General features: G+C 34.7%; 1 protein-coding gene across 2 annotated transcripts in view; it reads left to right on the top strand.

The window, feature by feature from the left end:
- Positions 1-20,016, top strand: part of SEMA3D (semaphorin 3D) — a 215,510-nt gene that overhangs the window by 158,832 nt on the left and 36,662 nt on the right. For both annotated transcript variants that reach the window (XM_060108187.1, XM_060108186.1), the window contains 3 exons: positions 8,842-8,956; positions 10,148-10,217; positions 13,507-13,651. In XM_060108187.1, coding sequence (XP_059964170.1) covers positions 8,842-8,956; positions 10,148-10,217; positions 13,507-13,651 — 330 coding nt within the window. The remainder of the gene's footprint in view (positions 1-8,841; positions 8,957-10,147; positions 10,218-13,506; positions 13,652-20,016) is intronic.

Here is a 20,016-nt window from a genome sequence, read left to right as displayed (position 1 = left end):
TTTTTAGATTCCATATATATGTGTTAGCATACAGTATTTGTTTCTCTCTTTCTGACTTACTTCATTCTGTATGACAGACTCTAGGTCCATCCACCTCACTACAAATAACTCAATTTTGTTTCTTTTTATGGCTGAGTAATATTCCATTGTATATATATATGCCACATGTTCATAATTCATTCATCTGTCGATGGACACTTAGTTTGCTTCCATGTCCTGGCTATTGTAAATAAAGCTGCAGTGAACATTGTGGTACATGACTAGGATTAATCTCCAAAACTTACAAGCAGCTCATGCAGCTCAATATCAAAAAAACAAACAACCCAATCCAAAAATGGGCAGAAGTCCTAAATAGACATTTCTCCAAAGAAGATATACAGATTGCCAACAAACACATGAAACTAATGTGATGTTTCAACATCACTAATCATTAGTGAAATGCAAATCAAAAGTACAGTAAGGTATCACCTCACACCAGTCAGAAAGGCCATCATCAAAAAGTCTACAAACAATAAATGCTGGAGAGGGTGTGGAGAAGGGGGAACCCTCTTGCACTGTTTGTGGGAATGTAAATTGATAGAGCCACTATGGAGAACAGTATGGAGGTTCCTTAAAAAACTAAAAATACAACTACCATATGACCCAGCAATCCCACTACTGGGTATATACCCTGAAAAAAACGTAATTCAAAAAGAGACATGTATCTGCTTTACTTTTTTCTAGCTCAGTTTCTCAACCTAGAAAATGAGGACACCCATCTCTTCTATGACTATTTTACCAGGCAAATGAAAGGCTTAAATGAGATCATATGAATTTGGATATTGACAGATACAGAGGAAAGTACTGGAAAACAAGGGCTACTTAGATAGATTTCTGTTTTCAAGCAGTTAACCGTCTAAGAGATTGACATGTGAATAATGTGAGTATGTGATCATACCACCCTAAGTTACATGTCAGAAATCATGTACACACATATACACGTCATACGTACACACTTTTGGAGTCAACTCAATTAACTGCTTAGGAGTAAAAGAGTGGTAGTATGTGTATATTTGGCGAGCTGGGGGGTGGTGAGAGGCAGGTTAGTTACCAAAGTTTACTGAGAAGAGATGGTATTTCATTCATTTTAAAGGTTAAAATGATTATTATTACTTTGCCCTCATTTTTAGTGATATTTGTACTTTGAGGATAGAACTTATTTCTGAATAGAGTCAGAAGAATTTGGAGACATCTCTGGTGAAAATTATGTGAACAATTTGAATAATGCAAATTTTGGACAAGAGATAGGAACAGAGAGATTCACTAAATAGTAAAGAAACTGACCTAGAAGATAATTGACAGCCTCAGGATAATAAGTGCCTTCATCCAAAGAATCTCTTTCAAACCCAGTGTGTTTATCATTACAAATGGGAGAACACATTTACTAATGAATTATTTTTCAGTAGTGTCACTACTTTCCCGTCAAACAACTTCTTCAATTTTCTCATTTTTAAAATAAGGTGCTTAGCCTAGAATGCTTTCTAAAGTCTTTGCCAGGCTCTATAGTTCTTTGAACAGTCAATATTTTCAAGCACTAAATGGTGCACCTTACACCCTGGACTGCTCTCATAGATGGTAAATTACACAAGTCTTCATGGAGAGGTAATAAATGCTGACTGAAAGGGTAGGTGAAACAGCATGAAATAAGCCCTCTGAAAAGATTTGTGTCTATTTATTTTGCAAGTTAGTCCTTTCTGATAGTATTATTTATGATTGTGTGATGTTTATTACTGTGTGTGTGTGTCTGTATGTGTGTGTCTGTGTGTATTTCCTTTCAAAACCCACCCCCTAAGTTAATGTGTATAACTACCAGTCACTTCAGTGGAGCTTGCTTGCAACTTTCTGCCTCAAGTTTGTTTTGCATTATTTTTGGATTCTATTCATTTTTGGAAGCATTGTCCATTAGGTTACTTATGCTAGCCCACTCCAGATTACAGCTGCAGGTTATGCCAGTTCTCTTTTTGTTCTGCAGTATTTCCTTTTGTCTATGCCAGGAATTCAGTTTGGTTGGACCTTTCACATAACTTGCCTGGGGATCTAATTAATAGCCCTTTGCTTTGATTCTACTTGCACTGTCTATTTTGATATATGATCCTATTTGGACAATTACTGCCTTTGAAGATTTGTGTTTTTAGGCTGATGACACTTTCCGTATTTATTGATTTCGCCCGAGTTGTGTTTTTTTTGCTTGCTTTCAGCTTGTTGCTTACAACCTAAATGAGAGATTTAGAGCCCACAAGTTACAGATGTGCTTTTGCTTCACTTCCATCTGTTTTCCTGTCAGAAATTCCTAGGCAAGGATTAATACTGTTGGCCGTAGATTTTTAAACTTTTTTTTAATTTAATGAACTCTGATCCTACCTGAAAAAGACCACTGAATATGTCTAGATTTGCCTAAATTTAATCTGTTAAATCTTAGACACTGAATTCTTTAGCACAGTGTATTACCCAAGTCCTGCATTTCTAATAATCTTTACAAGTTTTTGAAGTAGTTAGAAAAACATGTTCTCCATTTCGATTCTCCAGTGGCAAATCAAAAACAGTCATGTCTAAACACTAGAGTTCTTTTTAAGAAAAAAAAAATTTTTTGCCTTGAAAGTCTATTCAGAAATTGTCCCTTAAAAACCACTGTGTGCAATACCTGCCATACAAGCTTTTTGTTTGTTTTTTCTTCTCCCCTTTGAGATGTTTGAGTTTGCCTAGTTTTGTTTCTTCTACTGCTAAGGTATTTCAAGATTATTAATAGATAAGTAGAAGACTCGTTATTATTTTCCTTTTATGTTTTTATTTTTAGTGATCATCTTTTTTTTGCATCTCAAAGAATTAAATGAAATATAGTTATGACGTATTGCTGAAGAAGATTCATAGGCTGAAAAAGAAAGTACAACATAGTTCTCTCGTTTGATTCAGTGGGTTTAACTTCACTGTCTTTCATGAGTTCATTTAATGTATTAAAATATCCTCACTTAAGCTCTTCCTCTCAGTATAACAGCATATTTTAATATATATATATATATATATATATATATATATATGACTTTTATTTTAATATATATACATGTCCTTCTAATGAGCCTCCTGGGAATCTTATTCTGGGTTTGACTTTTTGTTTCTACCACATGATGATAATAGTTTCAAGCTTCTAAATAGGCCATCCTGCATTTGGATTATCCTTATCATTATTATTGACTTATACAGCCCATATAGACCATCTGTATTAAGTTTACAGAGTTTCTAAATTCTGTCCCTAGAAATAACTCAGTGAAAATTGAGGCAGAGAGAAGAAGTACATTGAACAATTGCTCTGAAATGTCAGTTGCTGTGATCTTACTTCAGAATTTCCTGGTGCAAATGGGTCTTTAGGTGATTTGAAGATATATTTCAACACAAGATTATTTAAAACCTGCAAGGTACAGCAGTTATTCTAAATAACAAATCAGATAAAGAGTATGAATGATGTATTGAAATACAACAGGCATTAAATCAAAGACAGAAAAGTATTTAATTGCCCTAATCTTTTTTTAATTTGTAAAAAAGATCAGTAGAAAGCCTGTGTGTTTGTCTCATGTGATAGCTTCAGTTATGGAAAAACAAATGTTTTGTATTGTGATATTTGGATCACACTTCACAAGAAAGTGGGTAGTGTTAGTTCAAGATAAAATCTTTGAGATTAAATGTTATTGATGGTTAGAATGTGGGAGAGGGGTGCACAAACATGCATAGATTATGGTTTCTAAAGTGCTTCAGGGAATTCCCTTCTCTTGTCTGCACAAAGATGCAGAAGAGCTCCATTAGACAAAATAACTAAATTTTAAGCAAAAGAGAATTTGTAATCTCTGACTTCACCATCAAACTTTTTTTCTTTTTTTAAGTGCTTAAGGTGTACTTATTTATTTGAAAAGCCTGGTGTCCTTCGACTTAAACTAATTAATATGGCTACAAATTTCTGAACGCACATCTCTATTTTAATAGAATATACCGAGTTCACAAATGTCTTAGAGGTTTCATTGATTTATAAAATGTTCATGATTTAAGAGCATAGGAGCTAAATGTCAATTATTACACTTCCAAGAGCTTCTGTTTTTCAATATAAAGGTGAAAATGACAATATTTATAAAGTGCTGAGAGATCCTTGGAGAGGATGGTATATAGAGATAAAATCACATTTAACAGATGAACCCAGCATAGTGACCCAAAGGTCAAAAGATACACTCAATAAAAGTTCACATGTCACAGCTTGTAGCTACTCTACATGTCTGTGTAAGATTTATAAGGACTTGAGTTTGCTATGTAGAAGGAAAATGGAATCACCATTAACCTGCCTCCTGACTGATCGCCCCATTAGGAGATAGCAGGATTAGAAGATCACAGTATTTCATAATATGTTGCCATCACCCAATCCAATGATTCACAGTTAACTCTATTTTAAAGCTGCACAAAGATTTTAACTTGTGTTTTGTTTTTCATTTTAAAAATTTTCTGTTTTCATTAATCACTTAAAAATTAAGAAATATTGCAAACATATAAAAAGCTATAAAGAATGGGAAAACAGGCACCCTCTGCACTCACCACCCAGATTGCACACATGTGGTCGGGCTTGTTTACATTTAATTTCTTTGCTACTTTCATCTGCATCTTTGTGTAGAGGATGGCAAGGCTTTTGGCAATCTGACCACAAAGAAGCTGTGATAGAGTGGAGACACACAGAAGTGACCAGTGACTAAAAGCTGCTGATTTTGACATCTCAATAATAAATCTATAGTGTTAGTGAGATAGTTGTGTTCTTTAGAACTTCACAAAAATAAGCAAGGAGGTGAGAGTTTAGTACAAAAGTGGTTACTTCCCTTTCAGCCCTCTTCTGGGCTTAAAGTTCTCAGGGGGGATTTTGTGGATTTGCAAACAAATCCAGGGACTGAGAGCTGGTCCACAAAGTCAGTCAACTGACACTTCCCTGCAGGAGAAATACAACTCCTTGTGAATTGAACTTTGCCATCCCAGGTCATGCTTCTGGATGTCTGTAAGAGTTACTATCCAGTCATTAAATGCTTATAATCCATTCCTGAGAGCTATTATCCCAGAAACTATACTTGTTTTCCCGTTGACAGCAGGTGGCTTTCATCTTTGACCTGGATTTTTGTGCTTGTTTTTATCTTTTTATTTCTTGAGAGGCCACGCACAGCAGCTAGATGGGTCGGTGAGAACATTTAAAGATTCTTTTGTTCAAAGGATTGCAACTTCCATTTGTCAGGTTGAAAAAAATATGCAGGTACAGTATAAACCTCTTTTCAGCAAATTTGGAGCTAATAGAATAGAGTTTTTTCATGGTTTGTCTTAAATATGGTGATAATTGCAAATAGAAAGAGGGACGGTGTTTGAAAATGAGCCATTTCTTGTCACTTTTATCTAATAATGTGTTGAAAAGAGAATGTGATTGCTCGTTTTTATGATGAAGTAGTAATATGTACAGTCGTTAAAGGGATGTTATGGAGCAAATATTTGATATTATCTGTTTATTCACTTAGCAAAATAATTTGAATAACTGCTCTGTGCTAGGGGTAAAGCAGTAAAACAAACATGGTCCCTGGTATTATATTCATGATAGTTGATATATTTCTTTATGAATATTGAATCAACACTATTTTTTAGTATTTATTACTGACTCAAAATATACAAATATAAGCAATGAAAATTTTATAAATATTATAAATATGTAAGAAGATGCCTTAAAATAGACTTTAGAGTTCTGCTTAGTACAACTAGGGCTCTGCTAAAATAAAAACATATAGAGGCTAGGTATGATAATTTAAAAAGATATAAATGAAGGGTCAAGAGAAAGATGAGGAGATAACTTATCTTGTATTTTTAAATTTATTTAAAAATCCCTTTCTTTCTGAATAATACCAGATAACACATTTTGTCACTGGGATCTTTCTGTACATTAACATAGAATTCATGATTACATTAGGAGGAAGCATCAGTATTAACATCTGGATTTATATTTATTAACTGATCTGAGGATATTAGCAGTAGAAATAAAAGTCATGTCTAGAAAAGTCTGCCTTTTGCATTTGCAGACATAGGAAATCATTTAATAGCTAGCTGAAATATTATTTTTATTATTGAGCAATGATAAATAATAGAGGCACCATATACAAAATATAAATTTAAGAGCAGTTACAGACATGTTTGTTTCTAAAGGGTTATTATATAAAATATATATTCATTTTCTTCACTTCTTTGCTATTACTAAATCTTTTAGTAATTCTTCATTGTGTACTAAATTACATGCAGACACTTTGGCCTGGTATCAAACCCTTCCTTGATCTTACCCCAGTTTACTTTTCTGAATTGTTTCACCAGTTGTTCTTTCCCCCGTCTTTCCAGCGTCTAGAATATTTCCTGAACCAATTTCTGCATGTGTGAATCCACCTGTAATTTTAGACAGTATTAAACCTTGTAGGTCTGTCCTCATTTTCCCAACAAAGAAATTTCAGAGAAGACTCAGTTTATTGGGCATTTATCTATACTTTTATCTATATTTTTCTAAAGATTTTGTCAATTTTATTTTGCATTTTTAGCTATTCATTAATTATTAAATATGATCTTAATAAATACCTGACAAGCAGGATGTTAGTGGCATATCTGAAGTAGATTCTGCATAAAAGGGATAAGAGAATGCATTTTCTGCTAAGAATTGAAAACTATTAGAAAACCAACTAGATGTTACTTTGCTTTCTATTATCACCATGTATTAGCACTAAACAGTATCCGTGACAGAGTACTACTGCCAGAAAAGTCTTGTTTATCCAAGTTCTAAACAATTGCTGTGGTCACCATTGTGTTTCTATTATGTATATTTATGTGTACATGTATATATATAGTCAGTCTTCAACACACATGAACTCAGCTACACAGGTTTCAAGGGTAAGTTCACATTGAGTTGGAGTTATTTAAAACTTGCAACACTGAGACATAGTGCAAATTATGAGGTGTGATTATTTTGTTCGTTAAATGCAAATGTGAGTTCGTGCTAATTATTGAATTTGAATGTATTTAAAATTTTAAATTATTCTTTTTTTTTTAAATTGTTTGTTATAAACCTAAAGAACAACTCAAGCAAGTAATAATTATTACTCATTTATACAGAGCTGTTACTTAAAATACTTCTGTTGTTTAGCAGAGAGGGATGTTAAACACCATTCACTCTGGGTGTCACGGTACACCCTTGGTGTGAGGTGTTAAGGCTATAAAGACAGCTATGGTCTCCATTCTCAATGACCTTGCATGCCCTCCCTTCTCTCTCCTCCTCCCCATTTCTTTCTTCAAGAAGAGCCACTATTTATACGACTTTGAATTCTCCTGTCTTGAGTGGTCATGTAGATGCTTTTCTTTAATTTTCATAGATAAAAGAATCACAGGGAAGCTAGTCCCTAGATATTCAGACCTGAAATTTGACAGCAAACTGTTTATTAACTTTATGGAATACAGACTGCATGAAAGACAAAACTTTTTATAGAATTTAGATTTAAATGGAAATATATTAATGGAAATAGTGGCTTCATAAGTAATTTTTGAAAATCAAAATTAAGTACTTAATGTATTTATACCATGAAACATCCTTATTTAAACCATGAAACATCCTTATTTATTTATCATAAGTATAGCAGATCTAGTTGAGTCAAACAGAAAATCGTATTAATTTAGTGTTCACAGGGACATATTAAAAATAAGAAAAATATCTCTTTATGGTGAATTATTGAACAGCATAACCCTGTTTATTCTACCTAATTGGTATAAATGCTTATGTTTTGCTAAATGTCTAAAGAATACCTTTTTTTTTCATTTTTTTATTAAGGTATAATGGGCATACAACATTAGTTACAGGTGTACACCATAATGATTTTATATTTGTATATATTGCAAAAGGGTCACCACAATGTCTAGTTAATGTCCATTACCATACATGGCTGCAAATTTATTTTTTTACTCTCTTAGCCACTTTCAAATATGCAATACAATATTATTTACTATAGTCTCCATGCTGTATGTTACATCTCCATGACTTATTTATTTTATGTATTAATTTTTTAAAATTTAATTAATTAATTAATTTTTATTCATTTATTTTTTTGCGGTACGTGGGCCTCTCACTGCTGTGGCCTCTCCCGTTGCGGAGCACAGGCTCTGGACGCGCAGGCTCAGCGGCCATGGCTCACGGGCCCAGCCTCTCCGCGGCATGTGGGATCTTCCTGGACCGGGGCACGAACCCGTGTCCCCTGCATCGGCAGGCGGACTCTCAACCACTGCGCCACCAGGGAAGCCCGTAACATTTTTTTTTTAACACAAGTTGCCTGGCCTTTGCTAAGCACTTGACAAAAATTTTCCATTTAATAATCAAAATACCCATATTTCAAGGCATTAATCATATTTTGTCAATAAGAAAACAGAGACTTGAAGAATTAAACAATCTTTTGTAAGTCATAGAGCAAAACTTGGCAGAAATGGGAGTCGATTCCAAGCCTGCCTTATTTACTGTTGGCTTGCACACATCTGCTCATTCAGCAGAGCTATGGTGTTATACATTGCACATTTAACTGTGAGAAAAGCGTTTAATCTTGAAGGACAAAACTGCCTTTTCCCTCCTTCGAAAATTCAAGGACTTAAATATTCAAGCTCTCTGTCTTTGTAAAATGACATTAATAAGACACTGCCTATGATAACCAGCAGTTTTAGTTGGTGATGGAATCATTGGTAAATCTGTATCTTTATTTTGTTTTCTTTCTTTCCCCCCCCCACCCCCAGAATGATGTAGGAGGACAACGCAGCCTGATAAACAAATGGACCACTTTCCTCAAGGCCAGACTGATTTGCTCAATTCCTGGAAGTGATGGGGCAGATACTCATTTTGATGAGCTTCGTAAGTCATGTTTCTTTTTTCTTAAAAAAGTCTTACTAATTAAGTAATTCAGCATTTAATTTATTTTAGCCCCAAATGCCTGATTATAAAGCCCAGGACAGTTTGCAGAAGTGGTGCTTACTAAGTTCCCACACGCAAAGAACTTGGAGGTGCTCTAGGTCTGGGTGTTAATCGTAATGAAGAAGTTCCGCTTTTGTGAGTGTCCTCAAAGTTACGAGGGAAACAAAACTGCAGCAAGAGACAGAAAGATACTAGCTCTGGGACTACAAATCCCATCCATTCTTCATGTGGTCTTTTATTTGGAAGGAGCCATTGGCTATAGGTAGCAAGAACTTGGGTTCCTTTTTCTGTAGATGCCCTCTGCTGGAGAGCCCTGGAGATCTGGTGAACTCTGTCGCTCTGACTCGTTAATAAAAAGAATACTCTGAGAAGCGTTAGATTCTCCTCTTTTGTTTCCCCTTTTTACTCCTCTCAAAGCTAATTCTAGAAGGAATTTTTCAGTTGTAGATAAAGTTAGTATCATTAGCTTTTACTTTTTGAACTTTTTTTTGGTTTTGCCATGCCGTGTAAAAATGATGATATCATTGAATGATTTGTGTCAGTATTGTATTTGCAGTATTAAATTATATATTCAGTATTCATGGATGATTTCTCATGCTGTATATAAATATGCTCACCTCTTAAATGATGTTTTAAAGAATATTATTTACATATACTTTAGTATCAGTGTTGCACAAGTAATTAAATACACAATACCACACAAGGAATGAACTAGTCTAGCTATTTTCATATTATTACCAAATAGGTAATTGAATTACTAACAAGTTGACACAATTACAGGACAACACTTTTTTAACACTGGAGGGTAAAAATAACCTGTTTTTAGTTTCTGTTCTATATGAAATCACATACTCCTAATTGGAAACAGTCATGGAGATCATCAAGTGAACCATCCCATTTATAGGTGATTGAAGTAAACACCTTCGAGGGTGAATGTTCAACTCAGTGTCACACAGCTAGTGAGAACTTGTCTTTTCCCCTTAATTTCTTATGTCATAGTGTAATGACTTTCACTGTTATCTTAATTTTATATACTGTTTAGAATCTCAGGAATATTTCATTATTAAAGAAAAAGCAAACGTGTTACTGAAAAATACAAATGTAGAATCATTATTTTTTTCCCATTAATAGAAGACATTTACTTACTCCCCACAAGAGATGAAAGAAATCCTGTAGTATATGGAGTCTTTACCACAACCAGGTAAGTTAAAAAAAAAAAATGCCTGTAATTCTTCTAGAGAACTGTTGTATCTATGTAAGAAAATACTTATATGTTCTTTTTGTCCCTTCCTTTTGTGTGAAAAAACACACATTTAAAAAATTTTACTTTTTCATTGATTGGTTCCTAGAAATCTTTTAATATCAGTACATAAAAATGTCTCTGTTCTCTTTACACCAGCAAAGTATCCCTTATATGGATTAACACAATTTATTTAACTAGTCCTCTGTACCTAGGCATTTGCATCATTTCCAGTCCTTTGCTAGTACACATAATGCTTCAATGATTAACCTTGCACATACGCTGTTCCCTGTAGGAGCAAGTATATCTGTGAGCTAAATTCCTAGCCTACAATTACTGGATACAAGGGCACATACATATGTTAATCATAATAAATAGGTTGAGCTGCATGACAGAGAAGTAATACCAACAAAATACATGTCTTAGTCATTGTCTAGGCTGTAATCATGAGATGACAGTCTTGACTTTTAAAATGTCTTCAAATGCTCTTATTTGCACTTCTCCATTACTCTGCAAAGATGGAAGTGTGACTGTTATTATCACCATATCACCACTGCTCTATTAACTTAGGCAAAGGAAATTTGTATTACATGTACTTGTCCAAAGAAGAGTAGCCAATTAGTAGTAATACTGGGACTAGGACTAAAAGTATCTTCCTAATTTCTACGCCTGTATTCTTGTCTTCTTTCTGCATAATACTGTCCTGTACTTGTCACTGAGGCTCTGTGACTTCCTTAAAAGTTGTCCTAGCAGCCATGAAGCTTTCTCAAAGAATATTTGGACCCCCACTTAATCTTATTTAATATTAATTTTATTTAATTCATTAACTTACATTTGACTCTGTTCCAAGTGCACTTTTATTCTTTTTTTTCTTTTTCTTTTTCTTTTTTTTTTTTTGCTGTACGCGGGCCTCTCACTGTTGTGGCCTCTCCCGTTGCGGAGCACAGGCTCCGGATGCGCAGGCTCAGCAGTCATGGCTCACAGGCCTAGCCGCTCCGCGGCATGTGGGATCCTCCCAGACCGGGGAACGAACCCGTGTCCCCTGCATCGGCAGGTGAACTCTCAACCACTGTGCCACCAGGGAAGCCCTGCACTTTTCTTCTTGTTACCTACTACTGCCTGTGTTACGTTGTTTGAAATACTTTTCACTTTTTCCATAGCGCTCCTATCGGTCATTATCAATGTATATTGCTATCAGTATTGGAGGAATTGGCAGTATTGGCATTAATATTAGACAAATGGTCTTACTGCCTCCTTTTGAATAAATTATTAAAATATTTTGTGGGAAAATTATAATTCATTTTCTGAGATATTACTGTCACTTAGTTCACAATACCTTATGGATAAAGTCAAATGTATTATTGGTTCAGAATGTATCAAAAACAAAATATTATTTGGTTAAGTATAAAATTAGAGTGGAAATATTTAAATATGAGACTAGAGAAGATATCCTAAGAAGCTGCTATTTTGAACTCCATGTTTCTGCTCATTTATATCTGAACTAAAAAGGTACAGGAAGAGCACGTGCCTGTAGTTACTCAAGTCAGGTATCCCAGCCCTGGTTCTCTTGGCATCTTTCCATTCACAGAATTTTCTTTAAAGTCACTGTGTGTTTCACTCACAAGACATAGATGTGTGCCAGAGAAATGTAGCCCCAAGATAGTTCTTTTTTTCTCTTATCGAGTTTTTGCCCACCCAGAGTGTGAAGTTACAAGTCAGCTCTTTGTTCTTGGTGTACTTTATTTTATTTTTTATGCTGCCCTGAAGACTGAGGTAATGTCAGGATGCAAGTCACATCCTTGGTCCAATGAGAAGATGTAATTAATCTGCAATAACACCATGATGCATCGTTCCTTTAAAGTATCATAGGAAGGTCATATGATTTTTATGGGGCCATCATTTCCCTTCTTAGCAGCTAGTTTTCTCCCAGCTGCCTATTTACCATCAGCTCCTGATGCTTTGCATTAATGTCATTCCAAGAATGATTAATGATTGAGTTACTCATGTTAGTGAATCCTAAACTCATTTGTGTAGTGCTAAGTCTCTTAGAGTGTAAAGTGTGATCTTGTTTTTAAGAACAGGAATCACTGAAAATTTTAGATTCAGAGAAAATGCCTTTTAATTTCTGGAAATAAAAACAAGATGAAATATCTGATGCTGCTGCTAACAATTTCCATCATTAGTTTGCAAAAATTTGTTGAATTCCCATGGAGCTTTGCTGCTTCTTAATTAGATGTGCCCCGTTCCTGTGTAATCATGATTAATTTTAAGCATCACATAAGTTATATACATAAACTTAGAAATTCATGAAGGAGCAAAAAGATTATTTCAGTGTTTTTAAAATTAATAAAAATTATATGAGGAAATCATTAATAGCCAATATTTATGGATATTCACTCACTTTAAGGAAACAGATAAATATTTATTATTTATATATCTAAATATTCCTTTTTTAAAAACGTAGGTAATGTAACTTCTGATTTTGTAAGTTCTTTAGAAGGCATTATGCTATAATAACTTCAAATAAAATTCAAGAGCATGGGGCTTCCCTGGTGGCACAGTGGTTGAGAGTCTGCCTGCTAATGCGGGGGACACGGGTTCGAGCCCTGGTCTGGGAGGATCCCACATGCCGCGGAGCAACTAGGCCCGTGAGCCACAACTGCTGAGCCTGCGTGTCTGGAGCCTGTGCTCCGCAACAAGAGAGGCCACGATAGTGAGAGGCCCACGCACCGCGATGAAGAGTGGCCCCCGCTCGCCGCAACTAGAGAAAGCCCTCGCACAGAAATGAAGACGCAACACAGCAAAAATTAATTAATTAATTAATAAACTCTAAAAAAAAAAGAGGAGTTCTGCCTTTAAAAAAAAATTCAAGAGCATGTGAATAAATATAATACTCTTTTCTGCATACTCCTGTCTATCCTCCAATTTTTCCAGGTAATTCCTATTTGTCCATCAGATGTCAATTTAGATGCTGCCTACTCCCTGAAAACTTACCAGACAGCCTTGTATTGGGTACCCATATGTGTGCTTGCTTAGTTTACTATAATTACCTGTAATATAAGTGTTATCAAAACTTATTCAAGATTACTTGGCTGTAAGCTCCTTGAGGACATACACACATTTTGTCTGCCACACCTGTCAGATAGAATGTCCAGAATAAATGTGTCCACAGCACCTGGTTATAGCATGTGCTCAGTGAATGTCCACTAAATGGACCAGTGAATGACTGAATCATGTTGCTTTCTTTCAGCTCCATCTTCAAAGGCTCTGCTGTATGTGTGTATAGCATGGCCGACATCAGAGCAGTTTTCAATGGTCCATATGCGCATAAGGAAAGTGCAGATCATCGTTGGGTGCAGTATGATGGAAGAATTCCTTATCCCCGACCTGGTACAGTATGTATCCATACTTAGTAATCAAAGTATTTTAAGTCCATATTCTCTTCCTAATCCTATTATAATAAACTATGCTATTCACCACAGCAACATGCACTGTGGTTTTAAAATAACTGTTTATTTACAGTGATGTGTTAGTATGTCTGACCTTCACTGGAACTTAACATTTTTCATTTGAGTAAGAATTTTAAATACTACAGGAAACAATGGGCTATATCGTAAGGAACAGACTACTCTGAGAATATAGTGTTTATCCTCAACATGTCTATAGAATCATCAAAATGATTTAGTATCTAGAATGACAAATATTCCAAGTTAGAAGGAAATGCTAATAAGTATTTATTCATCACATACAGCTCTGCATGTAGTTAAGAGTCTTCTAGTCCCCACATCTACCTTTAAAAGACTACATCTGCTATAATCGTTCACTTAAATGATCTGTTCTCTTGTTCTGCATTTATCTTTTCTTTATTATGTTGCGCCTTGGAATTATATGCATATTTTAGATGTGGAAAAGACATAGAAAGCTCTGAGTCCAAAATTCTATTCAAATAGCATAAGCCATGTTTAGAGCAGAAATGAAACAGGTAAGAAATGTGTTTCAGAGTTTCTGCATCTGTTTTGAAAGAACTTTGCAACTTAAAATCTGTATGTGCATTATAAATGGAAGGCTTTTGTTTTGTTGATGTGATTAAAACAGTTTGTTATTTAAATATTTTAGAATTAGTTAATTGGCCTAATATAAAGGTAAAATGCCTCTTTTAAAAAGTTAGGATTCATTATGAATATTTCTACTAAGAACTCAAAATAGTCATCAAAATCCCAGAAAAATCGTTGATGTAACCCATCTAATTCTACTGAGTTTTATCTTATGTTTGTTCTTGAAGAGAAAACAGCTGGTAGCCAGGCTTTTTGAATTCTCTTTTCATCTTCCTGTTATGTAACCTAATTAAATTTGGGGACCACACTTAGCCATGAAATAGCCATTTCTATTTTCCCTTTCGTAATTCCTCAATATGTTTCAGGGATGTTTCTGAACTGATTATAGGATAATCTCAACTTTGGTGGAAAAAACTTTCTGCAAGTAATATTATGATTTTCAATATTCACTTTTTAATTTTCTTTGAACATCAAAGCTGTACTTGCTTGTTCTGTTATTTTTTTAAACAGTAACATAGGGTGTAGGTATTCTTCTAAATGCCTTATACATCTTAATGTAATCTTTATAATGACTCTATAAAGCAAATGCTATTATTATTAATGCCATTTTACAGATGAGCTATCTCAGGCACAGGTAAGTGCAGTAACTTGCCCATGGTCACAAAGCTAGTGAGTGATGCAACTGAGTTTTAAACCCAGATATCTTATTGGTAGAGTCCAAGCTCTGAGTCCTTGTTCTTTGATACTACATTAAAAACTTTTTATGTTAAATTATATCTATTTTTTCCCTTCCATGGAAGATCTTTTACTGAATATACACAGTATATATAATGATTATATATGTGAAGGTTGTTTGAGTTTCTTTTGTTTGTTTGTTTTTTGTTTGAGGAGGATGGTAAAACTTCAGAGGGCTCTCTAGCTAGGGAAATTTTACCATACTAGGATTCTGGGGTTAACTGTCAGAGACTATCATACTCTGAGTTGTTTCTACATATGTTTATTCTAAAAAATAAAGACTGTGACCATTCAGGCCATTAAAAACAAATCTTTAATTATCTGGATGTTACAGGAGAAAATTTGGGGTTGAAATCACCCACATTCATTACAGAAATTTATTTCCCTACCTATATACAGCAGTTGATTCTTATAATACTAGGAAGTTGATTATCATAATACTAGGAAGTTGATTATCAAAATGACCACCTGCTGATACATCCAGATCCCATCTGACAGTGTAGACTGGAGATGCTGCAGAGGTGGCTGCTGTCACCACTTCCCTGCTTCTCCCTGAGAGACCTGTGAATTTCATGGGAGCCTAAAGGCAACTCCCACCTTACATGTCTCTGCTCAGAAGCACACGGGCACTTCTCTGATATGTGACCCCTGAATAGTAAAACATACATGTCAGTGAGGAGGGTTTTCATCAGTAAGGAAAGAAGCACCTCCTTATGTTAAACAGAGCAGCCTTTGCTGTGGGAGTACTCAAAATACAAAGTGTTTACACTGTAGATATTTTCTTGAAGAGTTCAGAATTATCTAGGGAATAAGTTGTATCCAAACTACGAAAAATACTTTTTTTTCTTTTTAATAATTTAGATAAAAGGAAAAATATCATCAGGCATAAGGAAACGCCATTTAACAAAATGATTCTTTTATCCTTTCTAAACATCGTTATTTTCCTATGCTTTTGTAAATGTATAAACACATTCGCATCTGAAGCTAAGCTTTGAGAATTATACCTCGTAACTAATCTTTAGCCCATATTCGGGCCACTGTTGGTAACTGAGACAGAAGGACAAAGTCTCCCTTAGGAAGACTCTGTTAGAACACTCTCTTTGATCAGGTACATTATGTTCTTTTATAGAATTTAGGGGAAAAAATATATCCTAGTTACTGTCAGGGATTATTTATCTTGATTTATAGTTTCAGTTAAAAGCAGCATTCTTTCTTGTTCTGAACTAAACTCAGATTGTGTCTACACTGATTTTAGATGGGGAGCAACCAGATAAGCCAGTTAAAAAAATTTATTTATGGAAAATAATATTACTGAGATATTAATTTTTTTTATCTACCATCTTTTTCCAATTGATTCTCTGTCAGAATAATGATAACCACTCCCCCTGAAAGATTTGCAAGAGTATCGAGAAAGCTACCGTAACTAAAGGGTATCAGTTATTTCGAAGTAACTAGCTACTTTTATACTCTCTTTGAAATCTCTGTGACCACATTTGAAAATGTCTAAAAGTGTATGTAAATGTGTAACCTTTGGCTTCCTTAATTCTTTGTTTATGTTTTCAGTGATATCTTACCTTTTAGTTGCATACAATGCTTAATCAGATTTTTCACATTATATTTTATATTTGGCGGGCTGGTGTTGAAGTTAGGAATATCATCTATCTGATATGAAAACCTGCTACACAAATAAGCTTTCCATAAACTAAGGTTACCATTTAAATAACTCTGTCATTTAATCATTGAAATTATATTTCACAGTGTATCAAGTAATGACTCTTGTTAAGTCTGAGAATCTAAGAACTGGAATGGATGAGAGACACAGCATAATTCACTCTCATTTTACAGAGGAGGAAACTTATGCCCATAATAATAATTTTCTCAATATCATATCACCAAACATGGCAGAGTGACTAGGGATGTTGAAGTTTTCTGACCAGTCTTTTTTCCTTTATTCTTTGATATTCTCTAATACTCACCTATCCCCTAAATTCACCTATTAATATGCTACTGAATGCTTTACCTAAAATTAACTGCATTTATTTTTACATATTCTCCTGACATACTTGCTCATTTGTTTTGTCTTTTTTAAGCAGCCTAATTGTAGTAATTTTTGTTTAAGTGAAGCTATGAGTCTTATTTTCTACAAACCTCCAGCTCAGAAATTTTAGTCAAAAACCATTATTGAACCCGTCTTATGATCCAGACGCAGTAATAAGGACTCATGTTATCCGTACATTCTTACAGACAACTTAATGGTGTAGATATTATTATCCCAACTTTATGGATAAGAAAAAGCCCAGTGAACCTAAATGTCCATCAACAGATGAATGGATATAGAAGATGTGGGATTTATATTATATGTATAGTGGAATATTACTCAGCCATAAAAAATGAAATAATGCCATTTGCAGCAACACGGATGGACCTAGAGATTATAATCCTAAGTGAAGTAAGTCAGACAGAGAAAGACAAATATCATATGATAACACTTGCATGTGGAATCTAAAGAAATGATACAAATGAACTTATTTACAAAACAGAAATAGACTCACAGACATAGAAAACAAATTTATAGTTACCGAAAGAGAAAGAGGGGGGAGGGATAAATTAGGAGTTTGGATTAACAGATACACACTACTATATATAAAATAGATAAACAATAAGGTACTACTGTATAGCATAGGGAACTATATTCAATATCTTGTAATAACCTATAATGGATTCTGAGAAAAGAATATATATATATATATATATATATATATATATATATATATATATATATGAATATAAATGAATCTCTTTGCTGTACACCAGAAACAAACACAACATTGTAAATTAACTATTCTTCAATTTAAAAAAATAAATAGAAAAAGCCAGTGAGGGTAAGCACATGCTCATGGTCTCATAGTTTTTAAAGTGGTGAGACTAGGATTAAATTTAGAGCCATGTAACTCCAAATCAAATGCCATTAACCCCCATGCCATTCTGCCTTCAAAGTGATAAAATCAAACAACCAAACAGAACCTTACATTGTTTCTCCAGAAATCAGTCTGTTCTCTACAAAAGTAATAGTGAAGTGTTGAAGCCTTATTGCACTTGTCATTTCTTTTATTGTAATTCAGGGGAACACATCTTACTGTAATCAAAGCATTGCTGAATAATTGGCTTTCTATGAAATGTCAGGATCTTTACTCTAAAAGCCTCTTTCCACTTATGTTAAAAATTTTAAATAGATTATTTTAAAAACCACCTTTGCACTTACATTTTCTCAGCCATGTTGCTATTGAGGTTGAATTCTAAGTTGTTCTCCCAGCAGTGCCTTCTGTTGACATTATCACTCCGGTAAATAAACATTAGAACTTTCTGTGTGCCATAGCTACTTAATTTTTTTAGTTTGACAGACTTCTGTACTTCCTGTGATAAAAAGTCAAACCTAAACTCCTAGCCTTACAATGATATCACTATTCTACAATGTTAATAAGCCTGGAAATTCAAGAATGCACAAGATTCGCTTACAGAATTCCTTCACTTCAAGTGATTCTTCTGCCCTCTGGTGTCCAAATAGAGTCTCTGAACAAATTATATTTCGTTCAGATGGGCCTTACTGAACTGCTGGGTCTTGGTAATAAGTTCCAAGTGAAATGCAGTATAGAAAAATCTACCATACAATGAGTGATAACAGGTCAGATATAGAAACCAAACTGAGATCAGGCAAAAAAATCTAGGGAAGATTTGTAAAGGCAGAAGATTTTATTTTTGACATTTGATTTATTATTAAAAATTTACTCTGTAGTTTCATTCTGTGTTGATAAGGAGTTTTTATGATTTATGCATAAATGTAAATATTAATACATGTTTACTTGAAAGTGAGCTTCAGTTTTTAAACTATTCTCTTATCAGAAAGGTGAGAAGAGAGGACTTTTTGAAAAAAAATTTATTGTGGTGAGGACACTTATCGTGAGATCTACCCACTTACCAGATTTCTAAGTGTACAGTAATGTATTATTATCTACAGGCTGTAATGTTGTATAGCAGCTCTCTAGAACTTACCCAGTGTAACTGAAATTTTATACCCACTGATTGATGACTTCCCATTTTCCACTCCCCCGAGCCCCTGGCAGCCACAGTTCTATTCTCTGCTTCTATGAGTTTGACTATGTTTTATATATATATAAGTGGAATTAAGCAGTTTTTGTCCTTCATGGCTGACTTATTTTACTTAGTGTATTGTCCTCTGGGTTTAACTATGTTGTCACAAGTGGTAGGGTTTCCTTTCTTTCAAGACTGAATAATATTCCACTATATGTATAGACACTTTTTTTTTTTTTTTTTTTTTTGGCTGTGCTGGGTCCCTGTTGCTGCACGCAGGCTCTCTCCAGTTGTGGAGAGCAGGGGCTACTTCCCATTGCGGTGCATGGGCTTCTCATTGTGGTGGCTTTTGCCGTAGAGCACAGGCTCCAGGAACGCAGGCCTCAGCAGTTGTGGCACGTGGCCTCAGCAGCCGTGGCGCATGGCCCTAGTTGCTCCGCATCATGTGGGATCCTCCTGGACCAGGGCTCGAACCCGTGTCCCCTGCACTGGCAGGCAGACCCTCAACCACTGTGTCACCTGGGAAGCCCTATAGACACTTTTTAAAATCCATTCATCAGTCAGTGAACATTTAGGTTGTTTCCACATATGGTATGAAGGGTTGTCAAGAAATGAAAAAGTAGAACTACCATATGATCCAGCAACCCTACTTCTGAATATCTGCCCAAATGGATTGAAATTCGGATCTTGAAGAGAGATTAGCACTCCCATGTTCATTTGCAGCACTATTCACAATAGCCAAAATGTGCAGTTCTTGAAGTTAAAACATTAAAGAAATGTATGTTTCGCTGCTCCTGAATCATTTTCCCATAGTTTTTAAACAATTTCTAAACCTCTCATTTTGTAAAAATAACAATTCATTTTTAAATTCCATTTCCTCC

This window comes from Mesoplodon densirostris, chromosome 9 (genome assembly GCF_025265405.1).
Source record: "Mesoplodon densirostris isolate mMesDen1 chromosome 9, mMesDen1 primary haplotype, whole genome shotgun sequence".
NCBI classification, from domain to species: Eukaryota; Metazoa; Chordata; class Mammalia; order Artiodactyla; family Ziphiidae; genus Mesoplodon; species Mesoplodon densirostris.
The sequence above is the reverse complement of the archived record's forward strand: the minus strand, read 5'-3'. Positions and strand labels throughout refer to the sequence as shown.